Here is a 24,517-nt window from a genome sequence, read left to right as displayed (position 1 = left end):
CACCCAAAGATTTCTCTCACAAGAAGGGGCTTGTTATACCATGAAATGTTCCTAAAGATACTATATGCGAAAAACTTCACGTTTAAGCGCAATATCACACGATCACGAATTTCGCTGATTGGACCACTGTGCAATGGAGAGGAAAGCTGAAATAAGGCAGCTAAAATAAGGAGTGGTAGTAGCAGTAACTTATTGTTAAAGGAACCTGACTTTGTCTCGCCATTGGTAGCGGTGCTGATGCGAGTAAGAAGGAAGAAGATAGCCTTTGTTGCGGACACAAAAGAGATGTTCCATCAGGTCGTAATCCGGAGATCAGGAGTCTCAACGTTTTTTTTTGGCGTGGCATGGACCGCTCTGAACCTCCCAGCGTGTATATGATGATGTTGATGATTTTTGGTGCAGTGTCTTCTCCTTCCATGGCACAACTCATCAAAAATTTTAATGCATAAGGCCCTCCCAGTTGGCCTCGAGGTAAGACGCTGGTCTAATAAGCTTGTCGTCGTATGTTCGAATCTCGGCTGGGAGAGGCTGTTAGAGTCAATAGGACCGTAGCACTGACCCCGCACTGTCCTATATTCTGCAACGCCCATGCCCCTGCGACACGCCATATTCTACCTATTATCTTATCAATAGGATACATTTGGTTTAATTGTCAGCACATTTTTGCGTTTGTGTTTTGTAACCACGGAAGGCAACGACGACCGCGAGGTGCGTTGGCTTCCGTGTGGCCGTGGAGAATTGAATACGCGAGCGGCTTCCGCGCTGCTCCGCACAAATTCTTAAGCCTCTGTAAATATGCGCAAGGGCGAGAGAGTTTTCGCCCGCGCCAGAATTAAGTGAATTGAGTCACCCAAAGTGAACGTAGGGGAAGGGCAAAAGAGAAGCGTATAGAATTAGGCTTGGCACTCAGCGTGCAATAGAGTAGAACGAATAGAGTTAGGGACAAAGTTAGAGTTAGTACAAAACTCATTGTAATTGCCGAAAATAAAGATCTTAGTTAATCACCTTTCGGACCCTTCAGGTCGGAGAGGTTGCTAGAAAACAAGTGTTTTCGTACATTCTGATGACATCAGTTTCGTACATCACCAGTTTCGTACAATTCTAACAGCTGGTTGCGAAGTCAGTCGTATAAAAAACAGAAGGTCAAATTTCGATAACGGAATTAGCACCCAGGCTTTGCTTTTTGCATAGGAAATCGAAGAGCACTACGTTGATGATTTTTTTGATGGCGCCGACACTTCAGAAGAAGCCATCGTATTAGTTCAGCGTGTTGTAAAGGTTCACGATCACGGAGGTTTCCAATTGGTTAGGTTTTTATCACTAATTCTGATGGCCTGCCTAGTTTATTGGATCCTGCTTTGCTAGCCCAAAGAGAGGAAAATCGCGCCCGAGTGCTTGGTATTAGGTGGGATTTTTCTAGTGATCATTTTGTATTTTCGATGGACTTTCCAATGCTGGAGGAAAGCTTCCGGACTGGTGAGAAAACTAAGTGAGAACTGTGAAAATTCGTTATGAGCGTCTTTGACCTATTGAGGGTTATTATGATTCAATTAAAAGTAAACTTTCAAGAGCTGTGGCGTTGACACTCTGGTAGGGATGACGAGATTCCGTACAGCCTAGTTCCGAGATGGATAGAATGTTCGAACGAGACTGCAAAGCTGTAGGAAATGCGTTTTCTAATGCATTATTTTCCGGATCTGGACAAAATAACTGATATCGAGTTACATGCATTCTGTGATGCGAGCGATAAAGCCTTTTCTTGCGTTATTAATATGGTTCATCGACGAAAGGGGAAAGCGTAGGTAGCATTGGTTTACACCAAATCGAGACTTGCTCCCTTAAAATCGCAGACAGTACCCAGACTGGAGTGCCGAGGATGTGTTCTTGCCAGTCAAACTATGAAAGTCGTTCAAGAAGAATTGAGAATGACTAAGCCTAAAACTAAGCTAAAAAGCACATGGAGAACTGAATTTTTCCTATCGGGAACTGGTTGCTTTAGACAATGTTTGCACCGATTCGGACATGCACCAATCTGTCCGGAATACGGTGACGTGGAAGAATCAAGAATCTCCCGAGCATGTGGACTTTTTATGTCCTAGATTTGAAGTGATGCTACGACTACCCACAGCTTTGCTCTTTACGACTACTGTTAATGTGGTCAGTATCTGCAATGAAGTAATGTTGGAACTGATCTCGGCATTGTGCTGGATGACCAATTGACCTTTAGACAACATTACGATATGATTATCAACAAAGCCTATCAACAACTTGGGCTCATTCTAAGGATCGGAAAACAGTTCCAGGATTCATATACATTGCGTACACTTCACTACTCGCTGCTGGTGCAATCGATACTGGAAACAAGCTGTGTGAGATCCACAGTTCGAGCTTTGTTCCAGACATATTGAGAGTATCCAGAAACACTTCGGAATGTCTGCCGCAAACTACCTTGGAGAAATCCTGATAAAATCCCATCATATGAGGATCTGTGTACATTCATCGGTGTCACTCCACTAGAACTACGAAGGAAAAACACTATTGCGACTATGGCACATAAGATTTTAGTGCGAGTGTATGATTGCCCAACTATTCTTTCCTTGGTTCAACTGTATTGCCCATTTCAACCTCAGCGGCACCAACTCCTTGTGCGTGTGGGAACATGAACCTTTCCGGCATTTAGCAGTCTTGTGTCACATAATTATCAAATGTAAATTATATACATTTCGTGTATAATTTGCATTTGATCAATTAATAATTACCTTTATTTTCACGGTTTCTGTCGCAAGAGGGTCTTTGCCCCATGACAAGTTGTTCTTACCATACATTTAAAAGGTTAAACTTCTCGTTCGAAGAAGAAGTTTCGCAATCGTGCATTCATTAGTTATTCATCGTATCGTGTGCGAGAAATTCAGTATTCTTACCTGATAATCACGAGACAGTAAAACAATTATCTAATTAAAAAGTCATTAAGACAACAGTGCATGTTTGACTTTTTCATGAGCTATTTCTCGGTTCCACTTCATCCAAAACGGTTCCACCAGTCAGCTGCTTCCATCGACTAATTCATTAATTTGCCGCTCGATTTATCAAGCCGGCTGGTGCAAACATAATAAAATATTCTATTTACTGTCAGTTCCCAAATCTCGAACCGTGTGTCTACCTATCAGCTAAAGCACTGAATAGAAAGAGAGAGAGAGCAATCGCAAACATTTACTCGGTCGCAAACTTCATCCACCCACACCACCCAGGGGTGGAGGGAGGGTGGTCTGATGTCTGCATTAATCACAACCCGTCCGTTCTGCCGAAAGTCAACCAAAACAATGACCGCGTTCCGTTCTGGATTATTGTCCGTCGCCGCACACGTTATCCGCTCGGAAACACGGAAACAAGTAACTGAATAATTGATTAAATGAAGCGTGTAGATTTCTGCGGCTGATAGTGTAATTGCAGATTTGCGTTTGTTGCCATCGTTTGATTAAACACGGATACGGACAAGGATGTAAGGATTGGGCAGGATATTCATAGTCGTCTTGAATATTCATGTTTGATATGTGCACGATACACTCTACGAAATTTGTTTTTTTTTTCATATACTTTTTAAATTATCTCCGGTAGAAAATCAAACACAAAGCACAGTGAATCGCACCCTGTAATTATTATAATCAATAGTCTTCCATTTAGGAGCACACAATTCCAACATCTAACAACACAAAGCCTCTCGTAGAAACCTAGATACCGAATAACGAGTATAATTTATTCGACTAAACGCTAACCTCCTACTTAGAAGGCCCTCATCGTATCACCGCTCTAATCCACCGTGAATCGATCGTACCTCCACTTGCAGCCACCTACACCGAGAGTGCACCCAACTCGGCCTCGAATGCCATCACACTGTCGGATTCGAAATCGAACCTCAAGGAGGCTAGCACACCGGCCACGGCTACGACGCAGTCCACGCTGGGTCCGCCGGCCATCACCACGGCTAATCATCTGGAAATTCCGACCAACAACAATCCCAACCTGCTCAGTCCGGACATTCTGAACCAGCGGCGAGGTAAGTCCCCACTGCAAGAAGATCGTTTGTTCTGCTTCTGCTTCATTACCGCACCCGGTTGTTGTAAACTCTGCTGTTCACAGGAAGCCGCAGGCCATCGATTCTGCCGGTGCCGGACATGTTCACGTCGTCCTCGTTCAGCATATCCGGCGAGGACGGGATCGACGGCGAGGACAACGAAAGCGATGACGAACTGGATGATGACGTTCCGTGGCGGTCCCCTTCGGAGAAGATCGCGTAAGTATGAATTGCTGATTTTCATGTCAAGTTTACGTGTTTTGATAATGAGTGGTGTGGGGAGGAGTTTTATTTTCCAGAACTAAAAACAATATCGGTTTAATGTTATTCAAGTTGCGTGTGGTTGGGTGCAAAATCCTATATATTTTATCATGCTTTAAAAACGACTTTTAAAGTTCAATAGCAAAACTGAACAACTAATGCAAGTACGTACCGGAAGAATCAAGTTCAAGCTAATCAAAGTTTGCCGAGCTCAATCGCACTACAGGAAAAAGCGTAGACAAATCCAATTACAATTTTTAAAGATTGAATTACCATAGATTTTCCAGCTTCCCTTTAAGCCTTTGTTGCTCAACCAATATACCTTTCCATCCGTCGCTAAGCGGCAGAAAGTCGCTATCGATTCTTCTGCATATCCTTGCCGGATGTATCGTACAGCCTTCGGCTGGCGTCATAACATAGCTTTTCTCTGTCTCTCTTGAGCCTTAAGAAGCAAGCAAGCATATACGCGTCGCCGTCAGCAGTCGGAATCGGAAGGAAGAGATAAGTCCTAGCCTAGAGTGCTATCATTTCCCCAGTTCCGTCTGTAGAGTGACTCATTACGGATTAGCCTCTCACCATCCATCCGTCCTCCTGCTTGGTTGGTTCTGCATTCGAGCGGAAGCGAGCGATGAAGCAGCTTTGGGCATAATGGCTTACTATTATCATGAGCATTCCACTTAATTGCAAAAGTAAAACAAAGGCAATTGGATTGACCCCGATGCGACGCTAGCGAGTGCCGTCGGGCAACTGGGCCTCGTCGTCGGCATACTGGCACTGGAAGGGACAGCACCAGTAGATTGTGATTGCACTCCTCTGTCGTCATCCATCGGTTGCCCGGGTGCGTCTGCAGATTGCACTCAAGTTCGTCATCAGCATAGCGTCCTAGCGTGACGTCGTAAAAGTTGTCTTTAATGGAGACGATGGCAACGATGATGCCGACGGGGACTACGAAGTGAAAATTTCTTCTGGGACTGATCGTCGAGATAAGCGCCGGATGCCTATGCTAAGGGTCTAAGTGCAATTTAAGGCTTCCCAGAGTCGAACCCAGACATTTAAACGAACCAAACCGAAAACAGGAAAGTTTGAGTTCGTCTCTGTCGATAGAGAAAAGTTTTCATCTCCACCTGCATTAAATGGAACGGTCAGTTGATATTATTTTTAGACCAACTCTCATGTGACTGAACCCAGTAAACTATCAGAGGACTTTCTAACTTACAGAAAACCGGGAGAACAACTTCATCCTCCATTGACCTTTCCGTTCATGTTCGTATTCATGTGTTTGTATGCGTCTGTATATGTCTTTGATAAAGCCAAGAGAGCCTAGATTACAAAGCTCAACGGAGAATAATTGAATTATTGAAATCAATGACTGTGACTGCAATCAACTTCCCGTGAACGAGAGAACGAGACAGATAGAGGCATAATTTATTAACCCTCTCGAGTCAGGAAATCCGGAAAGGTCAAATGACAAGTGGTTCTTGGCGAATGATTTATGCACGTTCTCCGACCGGGAGCAGCCCCCGGGATGAAGATTTATAGTCACAGTATTTCGAGAGGATTTTAACTGAAAAATGTTCTTCAATCTGTCATTTACGCTTTCTGAGGTGGGCGCAACCAGTCAATTTGGTATCGTGGGCCGAAACTGCCAGATTTTCATTCCATTTTCACTTCGGTTGAAAGTGAAGTGTCGCTTGCTGGCCTTCACTGGACTACGGAGCCACGGAAGCATAATTTTGTAATTCTAATTAAGCTTTGGTTGCTACTGGAAAGTGAGCTCTTACAGATTGCTTTCATACTGGTGGAAAGTAGGTAGGTCCGATGCTGCCGGCTATCGCCGGGAAATCATTTATTTATCGACAGTAAGCGGCAACCGGACTGCGGACGACGTGATTTGCAGAGCATGGTTTTTCACTCTAATCTTTTTTACAGCGCAATTACCACTGCTGCACGCTAAGCGGAGGATAATCGTGGTAGGATTTTGATACGATTTATTATTGCGAGAACAAACGTATTTAACACTGCAATCCATTTCGTGTGCTTTGGACTGCGAATACTGGAGCTTGTCATTAGGATTATTGAACGGGATTTGATTTTTTTTTTAAATGCGCTACAGCCAAAATTGTAGCTGGCTTTTAACCTTAACATTAGTGGAGAAGTCAAATAATGTACGTACGCACGTTGTACGTTGCTTACAAACAAGTCTGGGGTTCCTCAAGGACGCAAAATGGGGACGTTATGCTACTAGAAACCGGATGCATACTTATCTACGCTGACGATCTTAAATTGTATCTCACCGTGCCTTTTCCTCGATGGTTGACGTCGGCTCCAAAGATTGTTAGATGCCTTTGTGAAGTGGTGCAAGTTCAACTACTTGATTGTGGACACAACCAAATGTGAGGAAATTACGTTCCATTGCTCCCAGAACCCTATCATCTTTGATTACAATATTAATGGAAATATTACTCATACACTTGAGTTGACGCTTGTAAAATCTTAGTGTCAATTTTTTGGAATTTTTTGTGAATTTTTAGGGGTGACTTACAGTAAGTACGTCCAAATTGCAAGTTGTATATGATGGAAGTTGGAAGTTTATAAGGCGTTCAGTGTGTTTTTCCCCAGGGTTGCCCCAACCTGCCAGAAAAAAACAAGGTGGGGCATGATTCACGCCAGGAAAATCAAATTATCGAATAATGTCGGATCCTTTTGCATGCAATCAAGTAGAACTGGCAGACTACAAGGCTACACCATGAGGACGTGACCCAGCCTGGGCCACTAAGTAGACTTGAGATTTGACGTAATGTTGGATTCAAAATTGGACTTGACATTAGAAAAGATAATTTCACTTGAAATTAAATTTGGACTTTGGATTTGGAATTATTGTAACGAAAATTCTCAAAATGCAAGAAAAAATACTCTTTTTCTTCATTTGAATGTGTCTACTCCCTTTGTCAGGTCCTCTCCTGTTGTCCTTAAGCCACTTGTAAATCTGTCCTCCTGTCGCAAATCCCTATTAAGCGAGACAAAACCTTTTTTACGCTTTTAAGCCTCCCCCTTATAAATGACCACCCTGTTGCCCCCTTTCAGAAATCCCGTCTTGTTGTTATAGTTCCAAATACAAAAGAGACGCACTCTAGAACAAAACTGTAGACCCCCCACCCTCCCTTGTAAGAGACCGCCTCCTTCTTTTGACTATCCTCCTGCGCTAATTCTTTTATGTGAAAAACGTTTGTAGTGAAATTTGATGAAGAACCGTCCAGGTGTTCCGGAGTTATGGCGGAACATACATTCATACTCACGTTCCTCGTCCCCTCTCCCGTTGGCTCCGCTCTTTCATATCTCTCTCCCACCTCTTGTCTCCTAGTCACTTGCACAATCGGTCTCGGAGAAACGCAACTCCTTTTACTTATTTGGACCACCCCGCCTTGTCAACCACGCTGATTCTTTAACGTCAAAGAACATGTGCGTCAAGTTTGATGAAGTACCGTCCAGGCGTTTCGGAGTTATGGCGGAATGTACATCCATACTCACGTTGCTCATCGCAACGATGACCTCCCAACATCCCCCCAAACTCTTGATGGATCAGCTCGCGCTTCTGTCATGTAGCTAATTGAAGATCAACAATTTAAAAGGGCCCAAATCGAAAATGTAAACAAACCGAGTGAGGGTTTGTTTTCCTAGGAATAACTCTCACTCGCTTTGTTTACGTATCTGTTTGCTCTGAAAACGCATATAACGGAAGAGAAACAAAGCTTTCTTTTCATATATCCCTGCTCAAGTGCCCTTTCTACCTAACCCTAGCCCCGCTTCCCAACCGCCCCCTCCCCAAAATCTGCCAATTGTTTGTCTCCTCATTCGCGCAACTACAATCGGCCTAAACGCAAAAGAAACGCAACACCTTTTATAGGTGGGGAGGTTCCCCAATAGGTGGGGGAGGGTTCCTAATAGGGGGAGGGGGGAGCCCTAAACTCCGAAACGCCTTGACCGTTCTTCATAAAACTTGACACACATGTTCCTTGACATAAGAGAATCAGCACTGGTGAGTCAACAAAAAGGGGGAGGAGGTTCACTAATAGGTGGGGGAGGGTCCCTAATAGGTGGGGGAGGGTCTCTAATAGGGGGGAAGGCCATAACTCCGAAACGCCTTGAACGTTCTCTATAAAACTTGGCACACATGTTCCTTGACATAAGAGAATCAGCACTGGTGGGTCAACAAAAAGGGGGGGCAGGGTCCCTAATAGGGGGGAGTCCATAACTCCAAAACGCCTTGACCGTTCTTCAAACCTGGCATACATGTTCCTTGATATAAGAGAATCAGCACTGGTGAGTCAACAAAAAGGGGGAGGAGGTTCCCCAATAGGTGGGGGAGGGTTCCTAATAGGGGGGAGGCCATAACTCCAAAACGCCTTGACCGTTCTTCATCAAACTTGGCACACATGTTCCTTGATATAAGAGAATCAGCACTGGTGAGTCAACAAAAAAGGGGAGGAGGTTCCCTAATAGGTGGGGGAGGGTCCCTAATAGGTGGGGGAGGGTCCCTAATAGGGGGGAAGGCCGAAACTCCGAAACGCCTTGAACGTTCTCCATAAAACTTGGCACACATGTTCCTTGATATAAGAGAATCAGCACTGGTGGGTCAACAACAAGGGGGGGCAGGGTCCCTAATAGGGGGGAGTCCATAACTCCGAAACGCCTTTACCGTTTTTCATCAAACTTGTCACACATCTTTCTTGATATAAGAGAATCAGCACTGGTGGGTCAACAAAAAGGGGGAGGGATGTTCCCTAATAGGTGGGGGAGGGTCCCTAATAGGGGAGGGAGGCCATAACTCCGAAACGCTTTGACCGTTCTTCATCAAACATGCCACACATGTTCCTTGACATAAGAGAATCAGCACTACGGGTTCAACAAAAAAGGGGGGAGGTTCCCTAATAGGTGGAGGAGGGTCCCCAATAGGGGGGAGGCCATAACTCCGAAACACCTTGACCGTTCTTCATCAAACTTGGCACACAATTCCTTGACATAAGAGATTCAGCACTGGTGGGTCAACAAAAACGGGGGGAGGTTCCCTAATAGGTGGGGGAGGGTCCCTAATAGGGGGGAGGCCATAACTCCGAAACGCCTTTACCGTTTTTCATCAAACTTGTCACACATCTTTCTTGATATAAGAGAATCAGCACTGGTGGGTCAACAAAAAGGGGGAGGGATGTTCCCTAATAGGTGGGGGAGGGTCCCTAATAGGGGAGGGAGGCCATAACTCCGAAACGCCTTGACCGTTCTTCATCAAACTTGGCACACATGTTCCTTGACATAAGAGAATCAGCACTGGGGGGCAACAAAAAGGGAGGGGGGGGTGTTCCCTAATAGGTAGGGGAGGGTCCCTAATAGGGGAGGGAGGCCATAACTCCGAAAAGCCTTGATCGTTCTTCATCAAACTTACCACACATGTTCCTTGACATAAGAGAATCAGCACTGGTGGGACAACAAAAAGGGAAAGGAGGTTCCCTAATAGGGGGGGAGGTTCCCTAATAGGTGAGGGAGGGGTCCTAATAAGGGGGAGGCCATACCTCCGAAACGGCTTGACCGTTCTTCATCAAACTTGGCACACATGTTCCTTGACATAAGGGAATCAGAACTGAAGGGGTTGACAACAGGGGGACCGAAATGTTTGGACGGGACTTATGTCTCCCATAAGTGACGGTAGGACAAAAGGAGGAGCTGATGACCGGAGGTTGCTCACGAGAAGGGGGGAGTAACGCTCATATGACTGTTACAATTTATCCGTACAATAGAAAAAATCAGAATACGAAACACTAAACTGCAATGCTCGCAGCTGTAGATTTGTCAAGTATAAATATGCACCAAATCAAAGTGACCCGTATAAAAAGTGTTCGATCATTAGTGCTAATTGTTGTTGGCCGACTCTGCACTATGGGCCAGAAATTAAAATTTCGGAACTAATATATTTGCGGTTAAACGGCATGTTTCAGCTCAATATGGCCTGCGGCAACTTTTTGAATGAAAAAATGATGCATCTTTTGAAGGGGTCGTCCAATATTTAGATGTTACTTTGACAACAATTTAAATAATAACTTTTTGAGTAAACTTTTTTTCGCCTTTTTGGTTTCAAAATATTAAAGATAAACCAATTTCAATTATTTTTTCTCAAGATATCAAACTTCTACCTTTTACCCATTTTCAGCAATAGACCTTTGTTTATAAACGACCCCTCAAATCACATTTCTTCTTGTAACATGTTTATTTCAACAGACAGCTAAATGTGATGTTCTAGACAACATTTTGCACATAAAAGAGGAATAGTTTTGCTAAAGACTGTTTTGCTTTTGCATTAATTAATAAGATATAACTGTTTTTGGGCTAAAACCGTCTGATGAAAAATGTGTATTTTTTCAAGGGTGGTGTCTCCGGAGAAGTAAAATAATAAAATATAGCGCATCTTGCAGCACTATTAGGATGACCATGAATTCACCTATTAGGGTGATACAAACTTTTGTTTTCTTAAATAATTAAAAAAAAAAGTTTGTTTCTCTAAAAGTGGCAGAACATACTAAAATAAGCAACTTTGCTAAATAAAGGAACTATCTATCTCTTACCGGTTGCGAAATATAATGATGTGTTGAAAAAGAGCACTGAAAAATCAATTACACTCAATAACTTTGCACACGATTATTTTATTGCTTTCAAATGTTCTACAAAGTTATTCAGTATGTTGAAATACATATTTTCTGTGAAGACTGTTTGACGCTAGGACGCATATTTATTAAGTTATAAAATGTATGAAAAAAAAATCCGAACTATTCCCAGGTATTCCCAGCCATGGTATTCCCAAGTATTCTCTGAAATACACATTTGGACAGATAGCTTTAATAGTTCGGATCAGACCCCTAAACCCCTTTAACCTAAAATCAGTTATATCTTATTAATTAATGCATATAAAGACAAAATTGTCTTCAGCAAAAATATTCCTCTTTTACGTGCAAAATATTTTCTAGAACATCACATTGAACTGTCTGTTGAAATAAACATGTTACAAGAAGAAATGTGAATTGAGGGGTCGTTTATAAACAAAAGTCTCTTGCTGAAAATGGGTAAAAGGTAGAAGTTTCATATATTAAGAAAAATTACTTAAAATTGATCTATCTTTAATATTTTTAAACCAAAAAGGTGAAAAAGAGTCTACTCAAAAAGTTATTACTTAAATTGTTTAAGCAAAGCTTAAATATTGGACGACCCCTTCAAAATATGCATCAATTTTGTATTCAAAAAGTTGCCGAAGACCACATTGAGCTGAGACATGCCGTTTAACCGCAAATATTTTTGTCCCAAAATTTTAATTTCTGGCAAAAAGTGCTTTGTTTGAGTCACAGGGGCAATCATTCAAACAGCGTGGAGTTCATCTGAGAACACCATGTTTTTCCCATGGCGAGGTGGCCATTGTTAAAAGCGGAAGATGCAAATAGGAAAAATGGCTTTGTTTTTCTTTCTTTATAGGGTTTTATAGGAATTTCCGTAAAGAAAAAACAGATGTGCAGGTGGCCAGGTAGACAAAACAGGGGGAGCTGACAAATGGGGAGGAACGTCCGACAGAGGAACAAGCGTTGTGTTTTTGCATTATAAGCATTTCGGTTACAATAATCGATGTACAAGTGGCTGTGAGACAAAGGCTCCCCGAGTAAGATCGGGCACTCAGTTAGTTGTGAATATTTGGTGAAACCTGGTTAACTACCAAAAATCAACTAAATAGCACCACCCATCGCGTTATTCGGGGGATTCCTGTACATATATTAGCTGAGTTCCCGACCTAGCTCGGGATCCCTTTGTATCCTAGCCACTCGTGCATCTGTTATTGTAATGGAGGAAATATCGATAATGCAAGCAAAAGCCCGTTCTCTTCATTTAGTCACAAGTCCAATCCTTCCAATCCCCAGGACGTTTGTCGAAGGGCTACATCTTACTGCAGAGTGTAGGTTCATAATTTAGATTCTAGTTACAGATTTCGAATGCCTCATAATGGATGTAGCAATTATGTGGTTGCTGTTGTAATTTTTATTTTTCAACCACCAATTAGTGTAAATTTACGCAAAGTTTCAAGGACAAATACCCCCGTACATTTTCTTCGTGATTTCCTTCCCATGTAACAATTTGGGTTTTATTACACTCTTATGACCAAAATTGGTCATAAAAACCGCCATAAGAGTACAATAAAACTCACATTGCTGCTCGGGTTGCTTTATAGGCAGGGACGACTGGTAAATACACTAGGTATCTGTTTACTGTCATTTTGCTTAGTTTAAAGAAAAACTGACAGAGTTCCCCCGTCCCAACAGGTCGAAGATCCTTTACGACTAGTGATGTCCTTTAATCGTTCGATTAATTCAACTAATCGAATAGCACAAGAAATATTCGAATAATTTTTAATCGAATACTGCCAGCACGAGCAGTTGAATTAATCGAATAGTTCAATGAGTACGAATAATCCTCGTTAATCGTTCATAATCGTTCGATTAATCGAATTAATCAAAGAAATATTCGAATAGTTTTAATCGAACACCACTGGCACGAATAGTTGAATTAATCGATTAGTGCAGACAACGCTAACCGATTAATCGGTAATCGAATAATTGAAAATTTCGGACATCACTATTTACGACGATTAAACCGAGACCAAGTTGATGTCTTTGCTTGGAAAATGTGCCAGAAAATATGACAAAAATTTCTTGTGCCAACAGGTCGCAAATTCTTTACAGCAAGACGATTAAACATAGGCGAATTTGATATCTGTGTTGGAAAATTGCACTACAGCTGTACGGTTCAATTGTAATATGATTCTATATATAAGCGCACGTTTGCCATTTCATTGGAAGCGTAGTGAAAAGCGAATGTATTGTATCGTGGCAGTTAGTTTCAGAAGAACAATACTCTGCGTCTTATTTTTTATTTTGGTAGAAACCACTACTATTTGGGTGCATGCATTTTCCTAGGTTTACTGACTAGTAGGGATTATCCCTTAGTAAAGCGGCAGCGAGTAAGGACAGCATATACCCAACATTTGTGCAGGTACCGTGATTACTTTCGGCCGAATATGACGTTCGGCCATTCGTGTTTCAGCCTTGTGTGATTCGGCCATTTGTGATTCGGCCATTTGTGATTCGGCCATTTGTGATTCGGCCGTTCGTGATTCGGCCATTAGATATATTATGCCATTTGTTATTTCGGTCATTTGTGTTTCGGCCATTCGTGATTCGGCCATTCGTAAGTAATCCCCAGAAATTCATTTTAAGTCGGATGTTTTTGAGACTCTCAGGGAATATACAAATACATATTAGCTATGTTTTTGAAAAGCTGGTTTATTCAACCTCCTTTCCTAGGTTAAATCCTGATGCGGGATTTTGCCATCGTCTCTGTTTATCGGTTCGCTTAGGCGCCTCTTTTACCTTAAATACATGAAGTCCGGCCCGCTTTTGTTGTCCTCAGGACGAACCAGATAGAAGAATTAACATTCTTGGCCACGTTCCGAATCGAAATGGTCGGATTGTGCTTGAAGTAATCCCTCACCTTCCTGGCCTTCACGAGGTCGGTCGTCTTCGCTTCTCTTCCGCTGCTGGGTCGTTTGGGTTTCCTCGAACACGGGACACGGTCGAATGGTCGATTCCCCACAGTTTCACGATATACCCTGGGACCAACCTGGATTTTCCACAATCGCGCCAGCATTTTTTTGTCGAAGCACTTCTTGCTTGGAAACCGAGTAGCCGAGTTTTTTTTTCGAGTACAATCTTTATTATCATGAATAATCAATGAATAATAGTTGAATGAAAACGGAAGGTCAAATTTGGAAAAATGGTATTTAGCACCTATAATTTGTTATCGTCCAGGTGTTTTTCTGTATTCCGCACTTTGTTCTTTTTGCTGTAAAGTGAGCGAATTGCTTATTATCCGTGCTTGACTGTCAGTGTTTTCACCATTTTTCCTTACGATTTTTCATCAACCAAAGCCAACGAAGACTAGTTATTTTTGTTATTTGTCCATAGAGAAGATGCTTCATAACGCATTATAACTTATTCTGGAAAGAGGCTGTGTTGTTCGTTGGAAAATGCAGAATTTAGTATGAAAGAAAAATGTAGAGTGGCTCCACGCTAAAGTCACTTTTGGCACGATTCTACTAGGATTAGAACTCACGATCACTCGCCCACTATCAAGGCAGACTCGGTAACCTTACAGCCTGAAAAAAGTGAGAAACCTCCGTATGCCATTTTTTAAAGAAAAAACGTATAAATGCTTCGGTCCAATTTCCACAACATTTCGCTCTAATTTATCAGTTCGTTTACTCAGTTCAGAGAAAGACGCTTTCAAATATTTTTACCGAATGCTGCAGTTAGATGCACAGTGACTTAATTTTATTTACGAGAATTGTGGATCTATTTATTGAATTTTACCACCATGTCAATAATTTTTAGAGAAAAATGAAGCTTTTCCTTTCAATTCTGCTTCAAGCAATTTCGCATTACAGCGTTACTATAATTATTTTACAATGCGAATCATATTTTACATTTTTTTGCACATACAGTCCTCTCAAAGTTTTAAGTGATGACAGTACAATTTTTCGAAAAAAAAAAAATCTAAGAAATTATTAAGATTTTCATTTTGTCCTCGCTTTTATTACATTTTATTATCTCTACTCAGCTTCTCAACATTATGAAACTTTTTTAATTCTATTTAAAATCTGTAAGCTCTCCAATCAAAATCAAAGTTTACGTACCCTTTAAGCTTTCTTCGCATGTTCACAGTGACAGAATGCAATTCGCTTTAAAAGCACGCAGTATGATGGGCCTTCTGTACTTACAAATAATTGACACTGTTACACTTTGCTATATTTACAATATTTCGGTACCAACCTCGAACCGTATGAATCTACGAGTCATTCCTCACATTAGCACCTAATAATTGTAAATTCTAATAACCCTGTGTGATAGCTGTATGTATACTAACAATTTACGTTTTATATGCCTAAAATGGAACCCATCACAAACGATAATCTAGCGAATCCTACAATCTTGAACTAACCAACTATAGGTAGTGACTAGTATCAACACCAAATAGTCACCCGATTTCCAGTTGTTTTATTAGTTTTAGCTCAAGCTTTCTTTATTCGTTTCTTCCCGGTATAAATGTCACTCCCGGCGCCCTGCCGATCCCTTAAAATCAAACTCGCCGGCAAACACACATGCAAACGGATAACAAACCCCCACCCAACCCCTCCTACTCCAACTGTTGTTCATCCTGTTTGTAAATTTGCACCGCTCGCCCCCCCCCCTGACCCATATGGCGTAACGAACGTAAATTATGGGTTGATCTGCACGCCCGTCCGTGTCCATCCGTGCCTGTGTCCGCGTGCGTGTGTCTGTATGTGTGTTTGGTAACGAATACCGAAACAGCGGTCTCGGAAGTGCCGAGCTGTCCTTGCTGCAAACCGTTTCGCTCGCAATGAGCTCATCCGGCGAGTCGAAATGTTGTAGTTCAACGTCCGATAGCAAAGATTCAGATCAGCACCCACCCCCTGCATGGCGTACCGATTGCTCCCGGTAAGTGTGAATTTTTCTGTATCTCTATCTCTCTCGTTTTTTCTTTTGGTTTAAGTAGTGTATACACTACTTGAACAGTTTCACTACTTAGTTCGTTCGTTCGTTCGTTTATTGCTTGGTTGTGTGTTCGTTCGCTGGAGGATTCAACCGGAAAGGGTGGAACTGCCAGCAAGCATTGCTTTGCTAGTAGAGTAGCAATCTCTACAATTTCAACTTTTTTTTGTGCTATTCTTTCGCTCGCTAGTGGCTGCTGCTTGTATTTAGGTACTTATGCCACTCTTACGCTTTCGAACTTAAAGCATTCGGAACATTGATTGTAGTACTGTCGCCTTCTAGTTGCACTGTTATCTTTGCTACAAAACAAGTTGAAAGTTTTTCTGTAGTACTGTTGCGTGCAAGTGCTATCTGAACAGTAGAAGCTTGCATAGATTGATTTGTTTCACTACTGGATGTGAAAGATATTGGTTTTGAAGTTGATACTGTGCCAAGAATGTGGTAAAAAAAAACTCGGGATTATAATATTTTTCAGCATTGAACAACATAACAAATATTTTATCTGAATAGTACCTAATAAACGCTAATGGATGAAAACTTTCTGCATAAATCCAGCAATAGCCATACTTTTCATATTGGGTTTTCTGACTTAAGACCCGTGGTTCGACAAACTCAAATTTTAACATATCAACTCAATAAGATTGGAATCTGCGAAGTTGGCTGAAGCTTTGCTTCTTTTTGACGATGTAAGTGCTGTGAGGGGATAAAATAAGCTATCCCTTCCATTCTGCTGTGTTTCTAAACCTTAGTAACGGATGATCCTATGGAAGCGATCAAATAAAAAAAACTTCAAAGTTATTCACTATACCTTCTTGTAATTGAAATTTATAATAACACCAAAGGTGCTTTTTACGTGACTATTCTTCCTATTATTAAATTTAGGAATTTGCTACTATCAAATTTAGTGAATTTCGGAATTTACGCGGCTTGCTACTCGATTTTAGTTTCCTCCCTTTTCAAAAAAAAGCATAATATTGATTCTAAAGCAGTTTTTACTGACCGTTCCGTTCTTTCCCAACACCCACCCATATGGAGACCGAAAAATGGATAGAGCCACCATTTAGTGTTCGCATCAGTGAACAACATCATCGTAATTAATTACTTATTTTTCGTTGTTAATCATTGCCACACTCGAAGAGTTTCGAATGGCTTAAAGTTTCATTAACTTGTAATGCTACGTAGGTACTGCCGATATCAACGAGTGTCCAATCTAATCCACACGAGATAATCGCACTAGAGTCGCTCCTCTTGATTTGCATTGAATGCCCTTCCAGATTTATTTTTCGAATTCCAACCATGAGTTTGACACTGAAACTGACGGCTCGGCTTTAGTTTTCAAAGCAAGACTATTGAATAAAGTAGAGCATATTGGATTTGTCCATGATCATGCAGGCGGAAAAAGGCAATTGTGGAATACGCTTGTTAGCCACCATCGACGAATATATCAAGCTTCAGGTCGTCATAATATTGTCATTATTCAATTCTTCTAGTGCCTGTACCCTTAGTTGCGGTACCTGCTCATCAAGTTAGTAGCACCAAACTTCCTGAATTAGGTTTTAACAAGTAGGGTAAACGCACCATTAGTGGTGGTAGTACTAGTAGGGGTGGAAACTCGAATTACTCCATTATTTTTGCAGATTTTGGTACAAGTTTGATATTTATCAAATAATACTGTTACTGGTGGTTCGATACTTATCAAACTTATACCAAAATCTGCAAAAATCAAGGAATAATTCAAGTTTCCACCACTACTGGTACTACCACCACTAATGGTGCGTCTACCCTACTAACGGTTCTTAAATTTTTATGAAAAAACTTAGCATCGCCCGTTAGGTTGTCATGATCATATGTTTATCTCACTTGCAGGCTGAGTGCTATACAAAACACAACATCTCAATCGGGTCCAAGTTCAACATCCTTTTTGACTGGACCAGCATACAAAAAATAATCCTTATTCGGTTTGTTTCCATGTTGGACTTAGGCCTTATTGAAATGTTGGTCGTCATATTTTTGTCCGGGTCGAGATACCTCAAAAAGCCGCGTAAACCACTCTGTATGTTTAAATGAGAAAGTGAGTGGTGAGGAGTGAGAAAATAAAAGTGAGAAGTGACAAGTTAGAAGTGACAATTGAGCAGGCAATAGTGACCAGTGATAAGTGACCAGTGACAAGTAACAAGTGACAAGTGACAGGTGCCAAGTCGTTAGTGATAAGTGACAAGTGACAAGCGAGAAGTGACAAGTGGCAGGTAACAAATGACAAGTGACAAGCGACAGTTAACTAGTAACAGGTAACAGGTGACAAGCGACAAGTGACAGGTGACAAATGCAAAAGCAAAGCCTAGATACTACATTTCGTTACCGAAATTTGACGTTCTATTTTTATACGACATCCTTCGCAGCCAACTGTTAGAGTACATGACAATTGCGTAACTACTGCTCCAATCCTATTGACCCTAACAGCCTCTCCCAGTCCCGGCCGAGATTCGAACAAACAATAATTGGCTTGGTGGAGCAGTATTGCACCTCGACGACAACTGAGAAGTTAAGGACACGTGACAGGTGACAAATGACAAGTGATAAATAACAAGTAAGAAGTCAGAAGTAGTGCTTTTCATTCATTATTCCCAAAAATTGTAACCTGACTGTCGATAAACGCGAAAGTGAAATTACGCGATTCGAATTGCTTCCAGGGAAGAGGATTTGTTCTAACAACAAGCAGATGAAAAAACTTTTTAAGAAAGTGTAGGACCACGTGTCAAGTAGCGTGCCCAGACATGAACGTAAGGTGGGGCACCCAACCTTTTAGAAGAATGTTTTGGTCATAAAAAACGAAATAATCGTAGGATGGAGAATCTATTAGAGTAAGGAGGGGTAAAAGTGCGATGCGGGTAAAAGTGCGATCCAATGATTTATCGGTGCAAATTCCGAGTAAGTTGACTATATTGGCATGGATGAGTGACTACTTTGACAGCTTGAATCTAACGTAAACTCTGGTTGTTTACGAAGCATAGTTGCTGAATCATGTGCAAATGTTATTTTAGGGCGGTTTTAATGTAATTTTTCGTTATACGGCAAATACGATATCAACAGGAGGATATTACTTGTTGAAAATTTGTGGCAGCGTTTTACATCACTCACATATCTGTTTTGAAAATACGGTTAAAAGAATTTACAAAATATATTTCTCTCTTCCGTAATTTAATCTAACCTCGTCAAGCGCCTAGCGGGGTAAAAGTGCGATTCACGGACGGGGCAAAAGTGCGATTCATAGACGAGGCAAAAATGTATAGCTAATTATATACAACTTTAGACACTATATTACAGATACTAGAAATGGAAGATCTGCAGAAAATTGTGTGCTGTACAGATGTTGTCCGAAGAAAAACAATGTTTTTCCGCTGATGAAACAAAAAACAATCGTTTGGATAAGTTTCGATCTAACGGAGGCTGCAATACACCAGCACAAAATTTGAAAGGTGCAAATTGAGAATATTCCTTACCAAAACATAACGCAGATTGAAGATAATATGGTTTAGTTAGCTACTGTTGTGCTAATTTCATGAATTCGAGCTTTGCACTTTTGCCTCGCTAGTGGGATAAAAGTGCGAATCGGAACTGGATCAGAAGAAAGAAGAATTTATTTTGCAAAACACTATTACCGCAGATGATTTATAGTTGAATGTGAAGACATTGAGTTACTGCATCACTAAAAAATACATTATGTTGTTGTCCTTCTTTATATCTCACGAAAATTGATGACAACTTCAATCATCGCACTTATGCCCCGCCCTACTCTATATTTGTGAAAGTCTTACTTATCACAAATATCCTGGCCAATTAGAGCTGAAATTGGAATTCAAATTTTACTGAAAATTGGACTAGAAATAAGGTTTAAATTTGACTTAAAATTGGAATTAAATTAGACTTAAAATTGTGGCTAATATCGGACATACAATTGGATTTCAAATTAAATTTGATATTGGTCATTAAATTAGACTCGAATTTGGACGAAGTTTTATTTGAAACCAGGATTAACATATTTCATCTTACTCTCCCTCACACGTTTTGGCTCTTTTCTGATCCTTTATTCTCTTTTCCAGTTCCGTTTCTAGTTGTTCCACTTTTTGATTCGTTTTTTTTTCTTTTCTGTACCGATTTCTTGGTTTTTGCTTCCACTTTTCTTGTTTTTGTTTCCGTTCTCCCGCTTTTTTCTCTGCTCTCTATTTATTTTTGCTGTCCTGTGTTTTTTATTTTTGGTTCTCTTTTTCCCCTTTGCTCTCCAGATTTCTTTTTGATCTCCCGTTTTTCGTTTTTTCTTAACAATTTTACCCTTTTCTTGGTCCGATTTTTTGTTTTCCTTTTCTTCTTTTTCTGTCCCATTTTCCAATTTGTCCCACGCTTCTTCTTTTATATCCCATCTGACTTCTTCTTCACATTTTCCTAGTTTCCTCTATCGGCTTTCTATTTTTTGCTTTCGCTATTCTTCTTTTCCCTTTTGGTTTCTCTTGTTTTTTATTGCGTTTTCCCTGTCGTGTCTCGTTCTCCCTCTCTTTGCCCGTTATTCCACCCTTTGTTCTTCTTCTCTCTATACCCTTCCTTTCCTGTCCGCTCTTTTCTTTATCTCTTTTGTCCCGTTTTTAGATATTTTCAATCCTGATTTCCTCTTGATTTTCTCTTTCCTGTTCCAGTGCAGCGTCAATGCCAAGAAGCGGGCCCTTATTGCGTTCCGTAAAATATACGCCGGACAATTATCTCAACACAAAAGCTTCCGCGACGGTAGTTTAAGTTCATTACCACGCTCAGGGGCAACCCGCTATTTGTTGTCGGTGCATAATTTTACTCACAGTTATGCCATGCTTTGGACTGGCGCAATTTTTCGCGGCCACCAAAACATAAACATTACCGTCTGCTTTGGGTCACCGACGGCTCAGCACACGACTAGCACATGTTGAGTTCGTGCGCGGAGTAAAACTTTCTCAATTAACATAAGTTTCGCTCTACTCTCTCTTTTCTCAACAGCTGGTAGGAATTCTCTAAGCAGGAAGTTCTAGTACTTCTTACTAAGAACATTTAACGAGTGATATAAAAACCGGCGGCAACACCGCGGGCAGGGGAGTTAGATTCGTGTAAAAAAAAGAGTTAAGTTAGATTCGGGGAAAAGGGTTGATTAGTTTATTAGTGGTTTAAGTAGGGTTTTAGTAGATGAATAAAGATTAATAGTACATTAAGCTACATATGGTGACAGCGGTGGGATCCGAACCCACGCCATTTCTGACTGGTGCCTAAAATCAGCCTCCTATTAGTGTTTTAAGTACGGTTTTAGTAGTTGAATAAAGTTAAACGGTATATTAAGCTACACCAGGTTTCGTTTTTTTTTTCTTTCATTTTCAGGTTCGATTTTGCTCTTTACCATTCTCTTTTTGTTTTCGGTCCTATTAGGTCGTTTAAATAAAACAGTCTACTTTGCTTTTCCCGTGTAAACCTTATGGGTGAAATAAAACAAACTTTTTTATTCATTCATACGGCCTATTCTATTTTTTTCGTCTGTTTCGACCTGCTTTATATTGTATGTTGTTTTTCCTCTTTTTTTCAGTCACGCACTGTTTCTCGTTTTATCCTTTTTCTCGTCCGTTTTCATTTATTCCTGTATTTCCCCTTTTCTGTTCTTTCCAATTCCCGTATTTTCTCCTTTTTTGTTCGTTTTGTTTGCTTTTTTGTTCCATTTTTTCATCTTTTCTGACCAGTTTGACCTCATTTTCTTTCCCATTTTTTTCATTTTTTCTCATCTTTCTTTTTTTTCGTTTATTTCTATTTTGTTTTATATTAAATTTTAAAGAGAAGATGTGGTGCGTACCTCAGTGCGCCCCAGATTGGGTCGCCAATGATCGTGTCTACACCATTAGCCCTTAAAATTGCTAATAGGTTAAAGGATCCATATTTCGCCAGGAGCCATATTTTGCCAGTGGTAAAATTGATGTCCTCAATTTTATTAATTCGTCAAATAATTTCTGTTAAGTCTATCAAAAATATGCAAAACGTGTCGCAGAAACATTAAGTGACATAGAATAGAATAGATCGAATTACGTATCCTTTCCATTTAGCATAGCATAGATAGAAATGCTCATTTCTTCCCATAACTTTTATGACACAGTTTTGAGACCTCCGTGTCAGTTAAACAAACCTTTTCGTTTCCTTGTTGTGCGACCTTCTCAATTGTTATCACATGTTCACAACATATTTTGAATACAAGGTTTCCAAATAAGCCAGCGCGTCGCTTCCTGCATTCTTGTATAATAAGCTAGGAATAACAAATGACATTGTACAAAAACCATTATGTAAGAAATAAACTTCACTCTCTGTTCACCACTCAAGGTCTTCAGTCATCGTGTCGGAAGATCCGAGGTCCAAAAGCTGGCAAGACAAACTTGCCACAAAAGGCTTTGGATTCATCAAACTGGCGAAATATGGAGCCTCTACCCTAGCGAACTTCGGATAAAACGTTATCGTGATGAGCGCTTCAATAGGGTACCACACCGCTCCTTAGAGGTATGAAGCCATCGGAAATTATTCTAGCTGTACCTGTCCAGACTTCCCCCTAGCATCAAAGCGGAAGCTGTAACTGTTCTGGTGAAGGAAAGTGCAGTGCGATGGAGACGGTTCGATCCGTCATTCCCTTAACTAAAATGGATGCAAACTTGTCTACAATGAAGTTCACCTCATTTAAAATTAGGATGGATATAAAATTTCGCGACTCCGCACTGAAGACGGTGACCTTGTCACAAGGTCTTCTAATTAAAATGTTTGAGGGCGTCGTCTCCAAAAAAACTATTTGTCGCCATCAAACCTCCTTTAATCGCCTATCTTCCCACGGATTTCACTTACTCCTACGATGGCTTCGGATCCAGGTGTAGCTCCAGGATCTTCAGGAATACAGTTATTTGTGGCTCTACGAGCACCACCAGCACTCCATCGTCGGCCGATCGGATGCTGGGACACAATGTTTCCAGCAACATGGATTTACTACCAGAACGTGCACGGACGTCGAACCAAAAGCGATGACTTTTTTAATGCTGAATCAGAGTCGAACCTCGATATAATCATTTCGAGCCTGCAACCGTCTTCTAAATAAACAGTATACTCTACGAATGCAAGTAAACCTTCATAGCAATCCGAACAAGTTCTAGTCGTTTGTCAATTTCAAGAAAAACGAAGATGGCCTACCTGCAGATCTGTTTTTGAACGATCGTAAAGCCAAGCTTTTAATTTGCCTGCTCTCTTGGAATAAATGGCCTCGTCTGATAAAAACAGTCCGAACGAAACCATCAACCGAAACTGCTGCGTCCTGAATCATCCCGTCTTACTGTTCTTACTAGATCGCTTTCAGTATTGTTCAATGCTTCAATCCAGCACTGTAAGTTCCCTACCCTATGGAAAAAGTCAGTAATGTTCACTGTCTGCGTTGAAAACCATCGGGCTCTAAAGTGCTCGATCGTGAATGATGCGTGATGATAGCTGTCAACACTACATTTCAAATCAGCATGTGTTCTACGAAACTTGTGGATTTCATTCTGCCTGCCGTAGCATGAATGAAGGAGTGCAAATTGATGCAGTGTACACGAACCTGAAAGCAGCGTTTGATCAAGTGGATCACGGTATCCGCCCTGGCAAGGCTTGAGAAGCTTCTCCAATCTGCAAGGGCCACACTCGTACCTAGCACTCCGCAAGCTGAGTGTAAGTGTCCGAGTTTTCCCAGTCATTTGGTGTTCCACAGGGAAGCCATCTTGGACCAGTGCTTTTTTCTTACAAATAAAAAATGACACCTGAGGCGACTCGTTGTATCTGTAAGGAGGCAAAACTTTCTAAAAATTGAATAATTATATTGCTGTGGAAGGTGATCAAGTAGATGGCAAATTCTGCAAAAGAAAATGTGTTTTTAATTTTTAATTTTAATATGCCGTGGTGTAAAACAAAAAATTTCTTGTAACCGGAAGATCAATTTATTGCATTTCACCAGTAAAAATAAAATTCGGAAATCGCTTGTATTGAAAACGTTCGAATGTGTTGCTTGCCTTGCATCATTCTTCATACGAAAGGGGCAGTGTTGCATTGTGAAAATATCATATGTAGACTTTCATTCCAGCGTAAATATACTTTAGGCAATACCAGCCCACGTAACAATGTGAGTTTTATTATACTCTTATTGCTGTTTTTATGACCAATTTCAGACATAAAAAACCATCATAAGAGTGTCGTCAAATCCGAATTGTTACTTGGGAGTTCTACTCGTTCAACAGTGTTTGTTCCAGTTATGTTTCAATGATAGTTGCTAGTTTGCTTTTAGAAGCTAGGAAGTGTTAAATTAGTTGACTTGAGCATAACCTAGAAAGCTGCTGCATCGTTTCGGCCGTATTTCGCTAGCACCGATCTGAACTTTTTTTGACATGTTGAGTAATTGATGGTTGCGCAATGTTGTCCATTGTGTTTCGTTTGAGCATAATGAGAGTAAACTAAATTCGTAAAGCTTAAATTAAAC

General features: G+C 40.8%; 1 protein-coding gene across 1 annotated transcript in view; it reads left to right on the top strand.

Annotated features, from left to right (window-relative positions):
• LOC128734140 (potassium channel subfamily T member 2) overlaps positions 1-24,517 on the top strand; it is a 164,157-nt gene that overhangs the window by 114,636 nt on the left and 25,004 nt on the right. Inside the window, exons 15-17 of the mRNA XM_053828177.1 lie at positions 3,845-4,054; positions 4,138-4,291; positions 15,784-15,930. Coding sequence (XP_053684152.1) covers positions 3,845-4,054; positions 4,138-4,291; positions 15,784-15,930 — 511 coding nt within the window. The remainder of the gene's footprint in view (positions 1-3,844; positions 4,055-4,137; positions 4,292-15,783; positions 15,931-24,517) is intronic.

Source organism: Sabethes cyaneus, chromosome 2 (assembly GCF_943734655.1).
Source record: "Sabethes cyaneus chromosome 2, idSabCyanKW18_F2, whole genome shotgun sequence".
Taxonomy (NCBI): Eukaryota; Metazoa; Arthropoda; class Insecta; order Diptera; family Culicidae; genus Sabethes; species Sabethes cyaneus.
The sequence above is the reverse complement of the archived record's forward strand: the minus strand, read 5'-3'. Positions and strand labels throughout refer to the sequence as shown.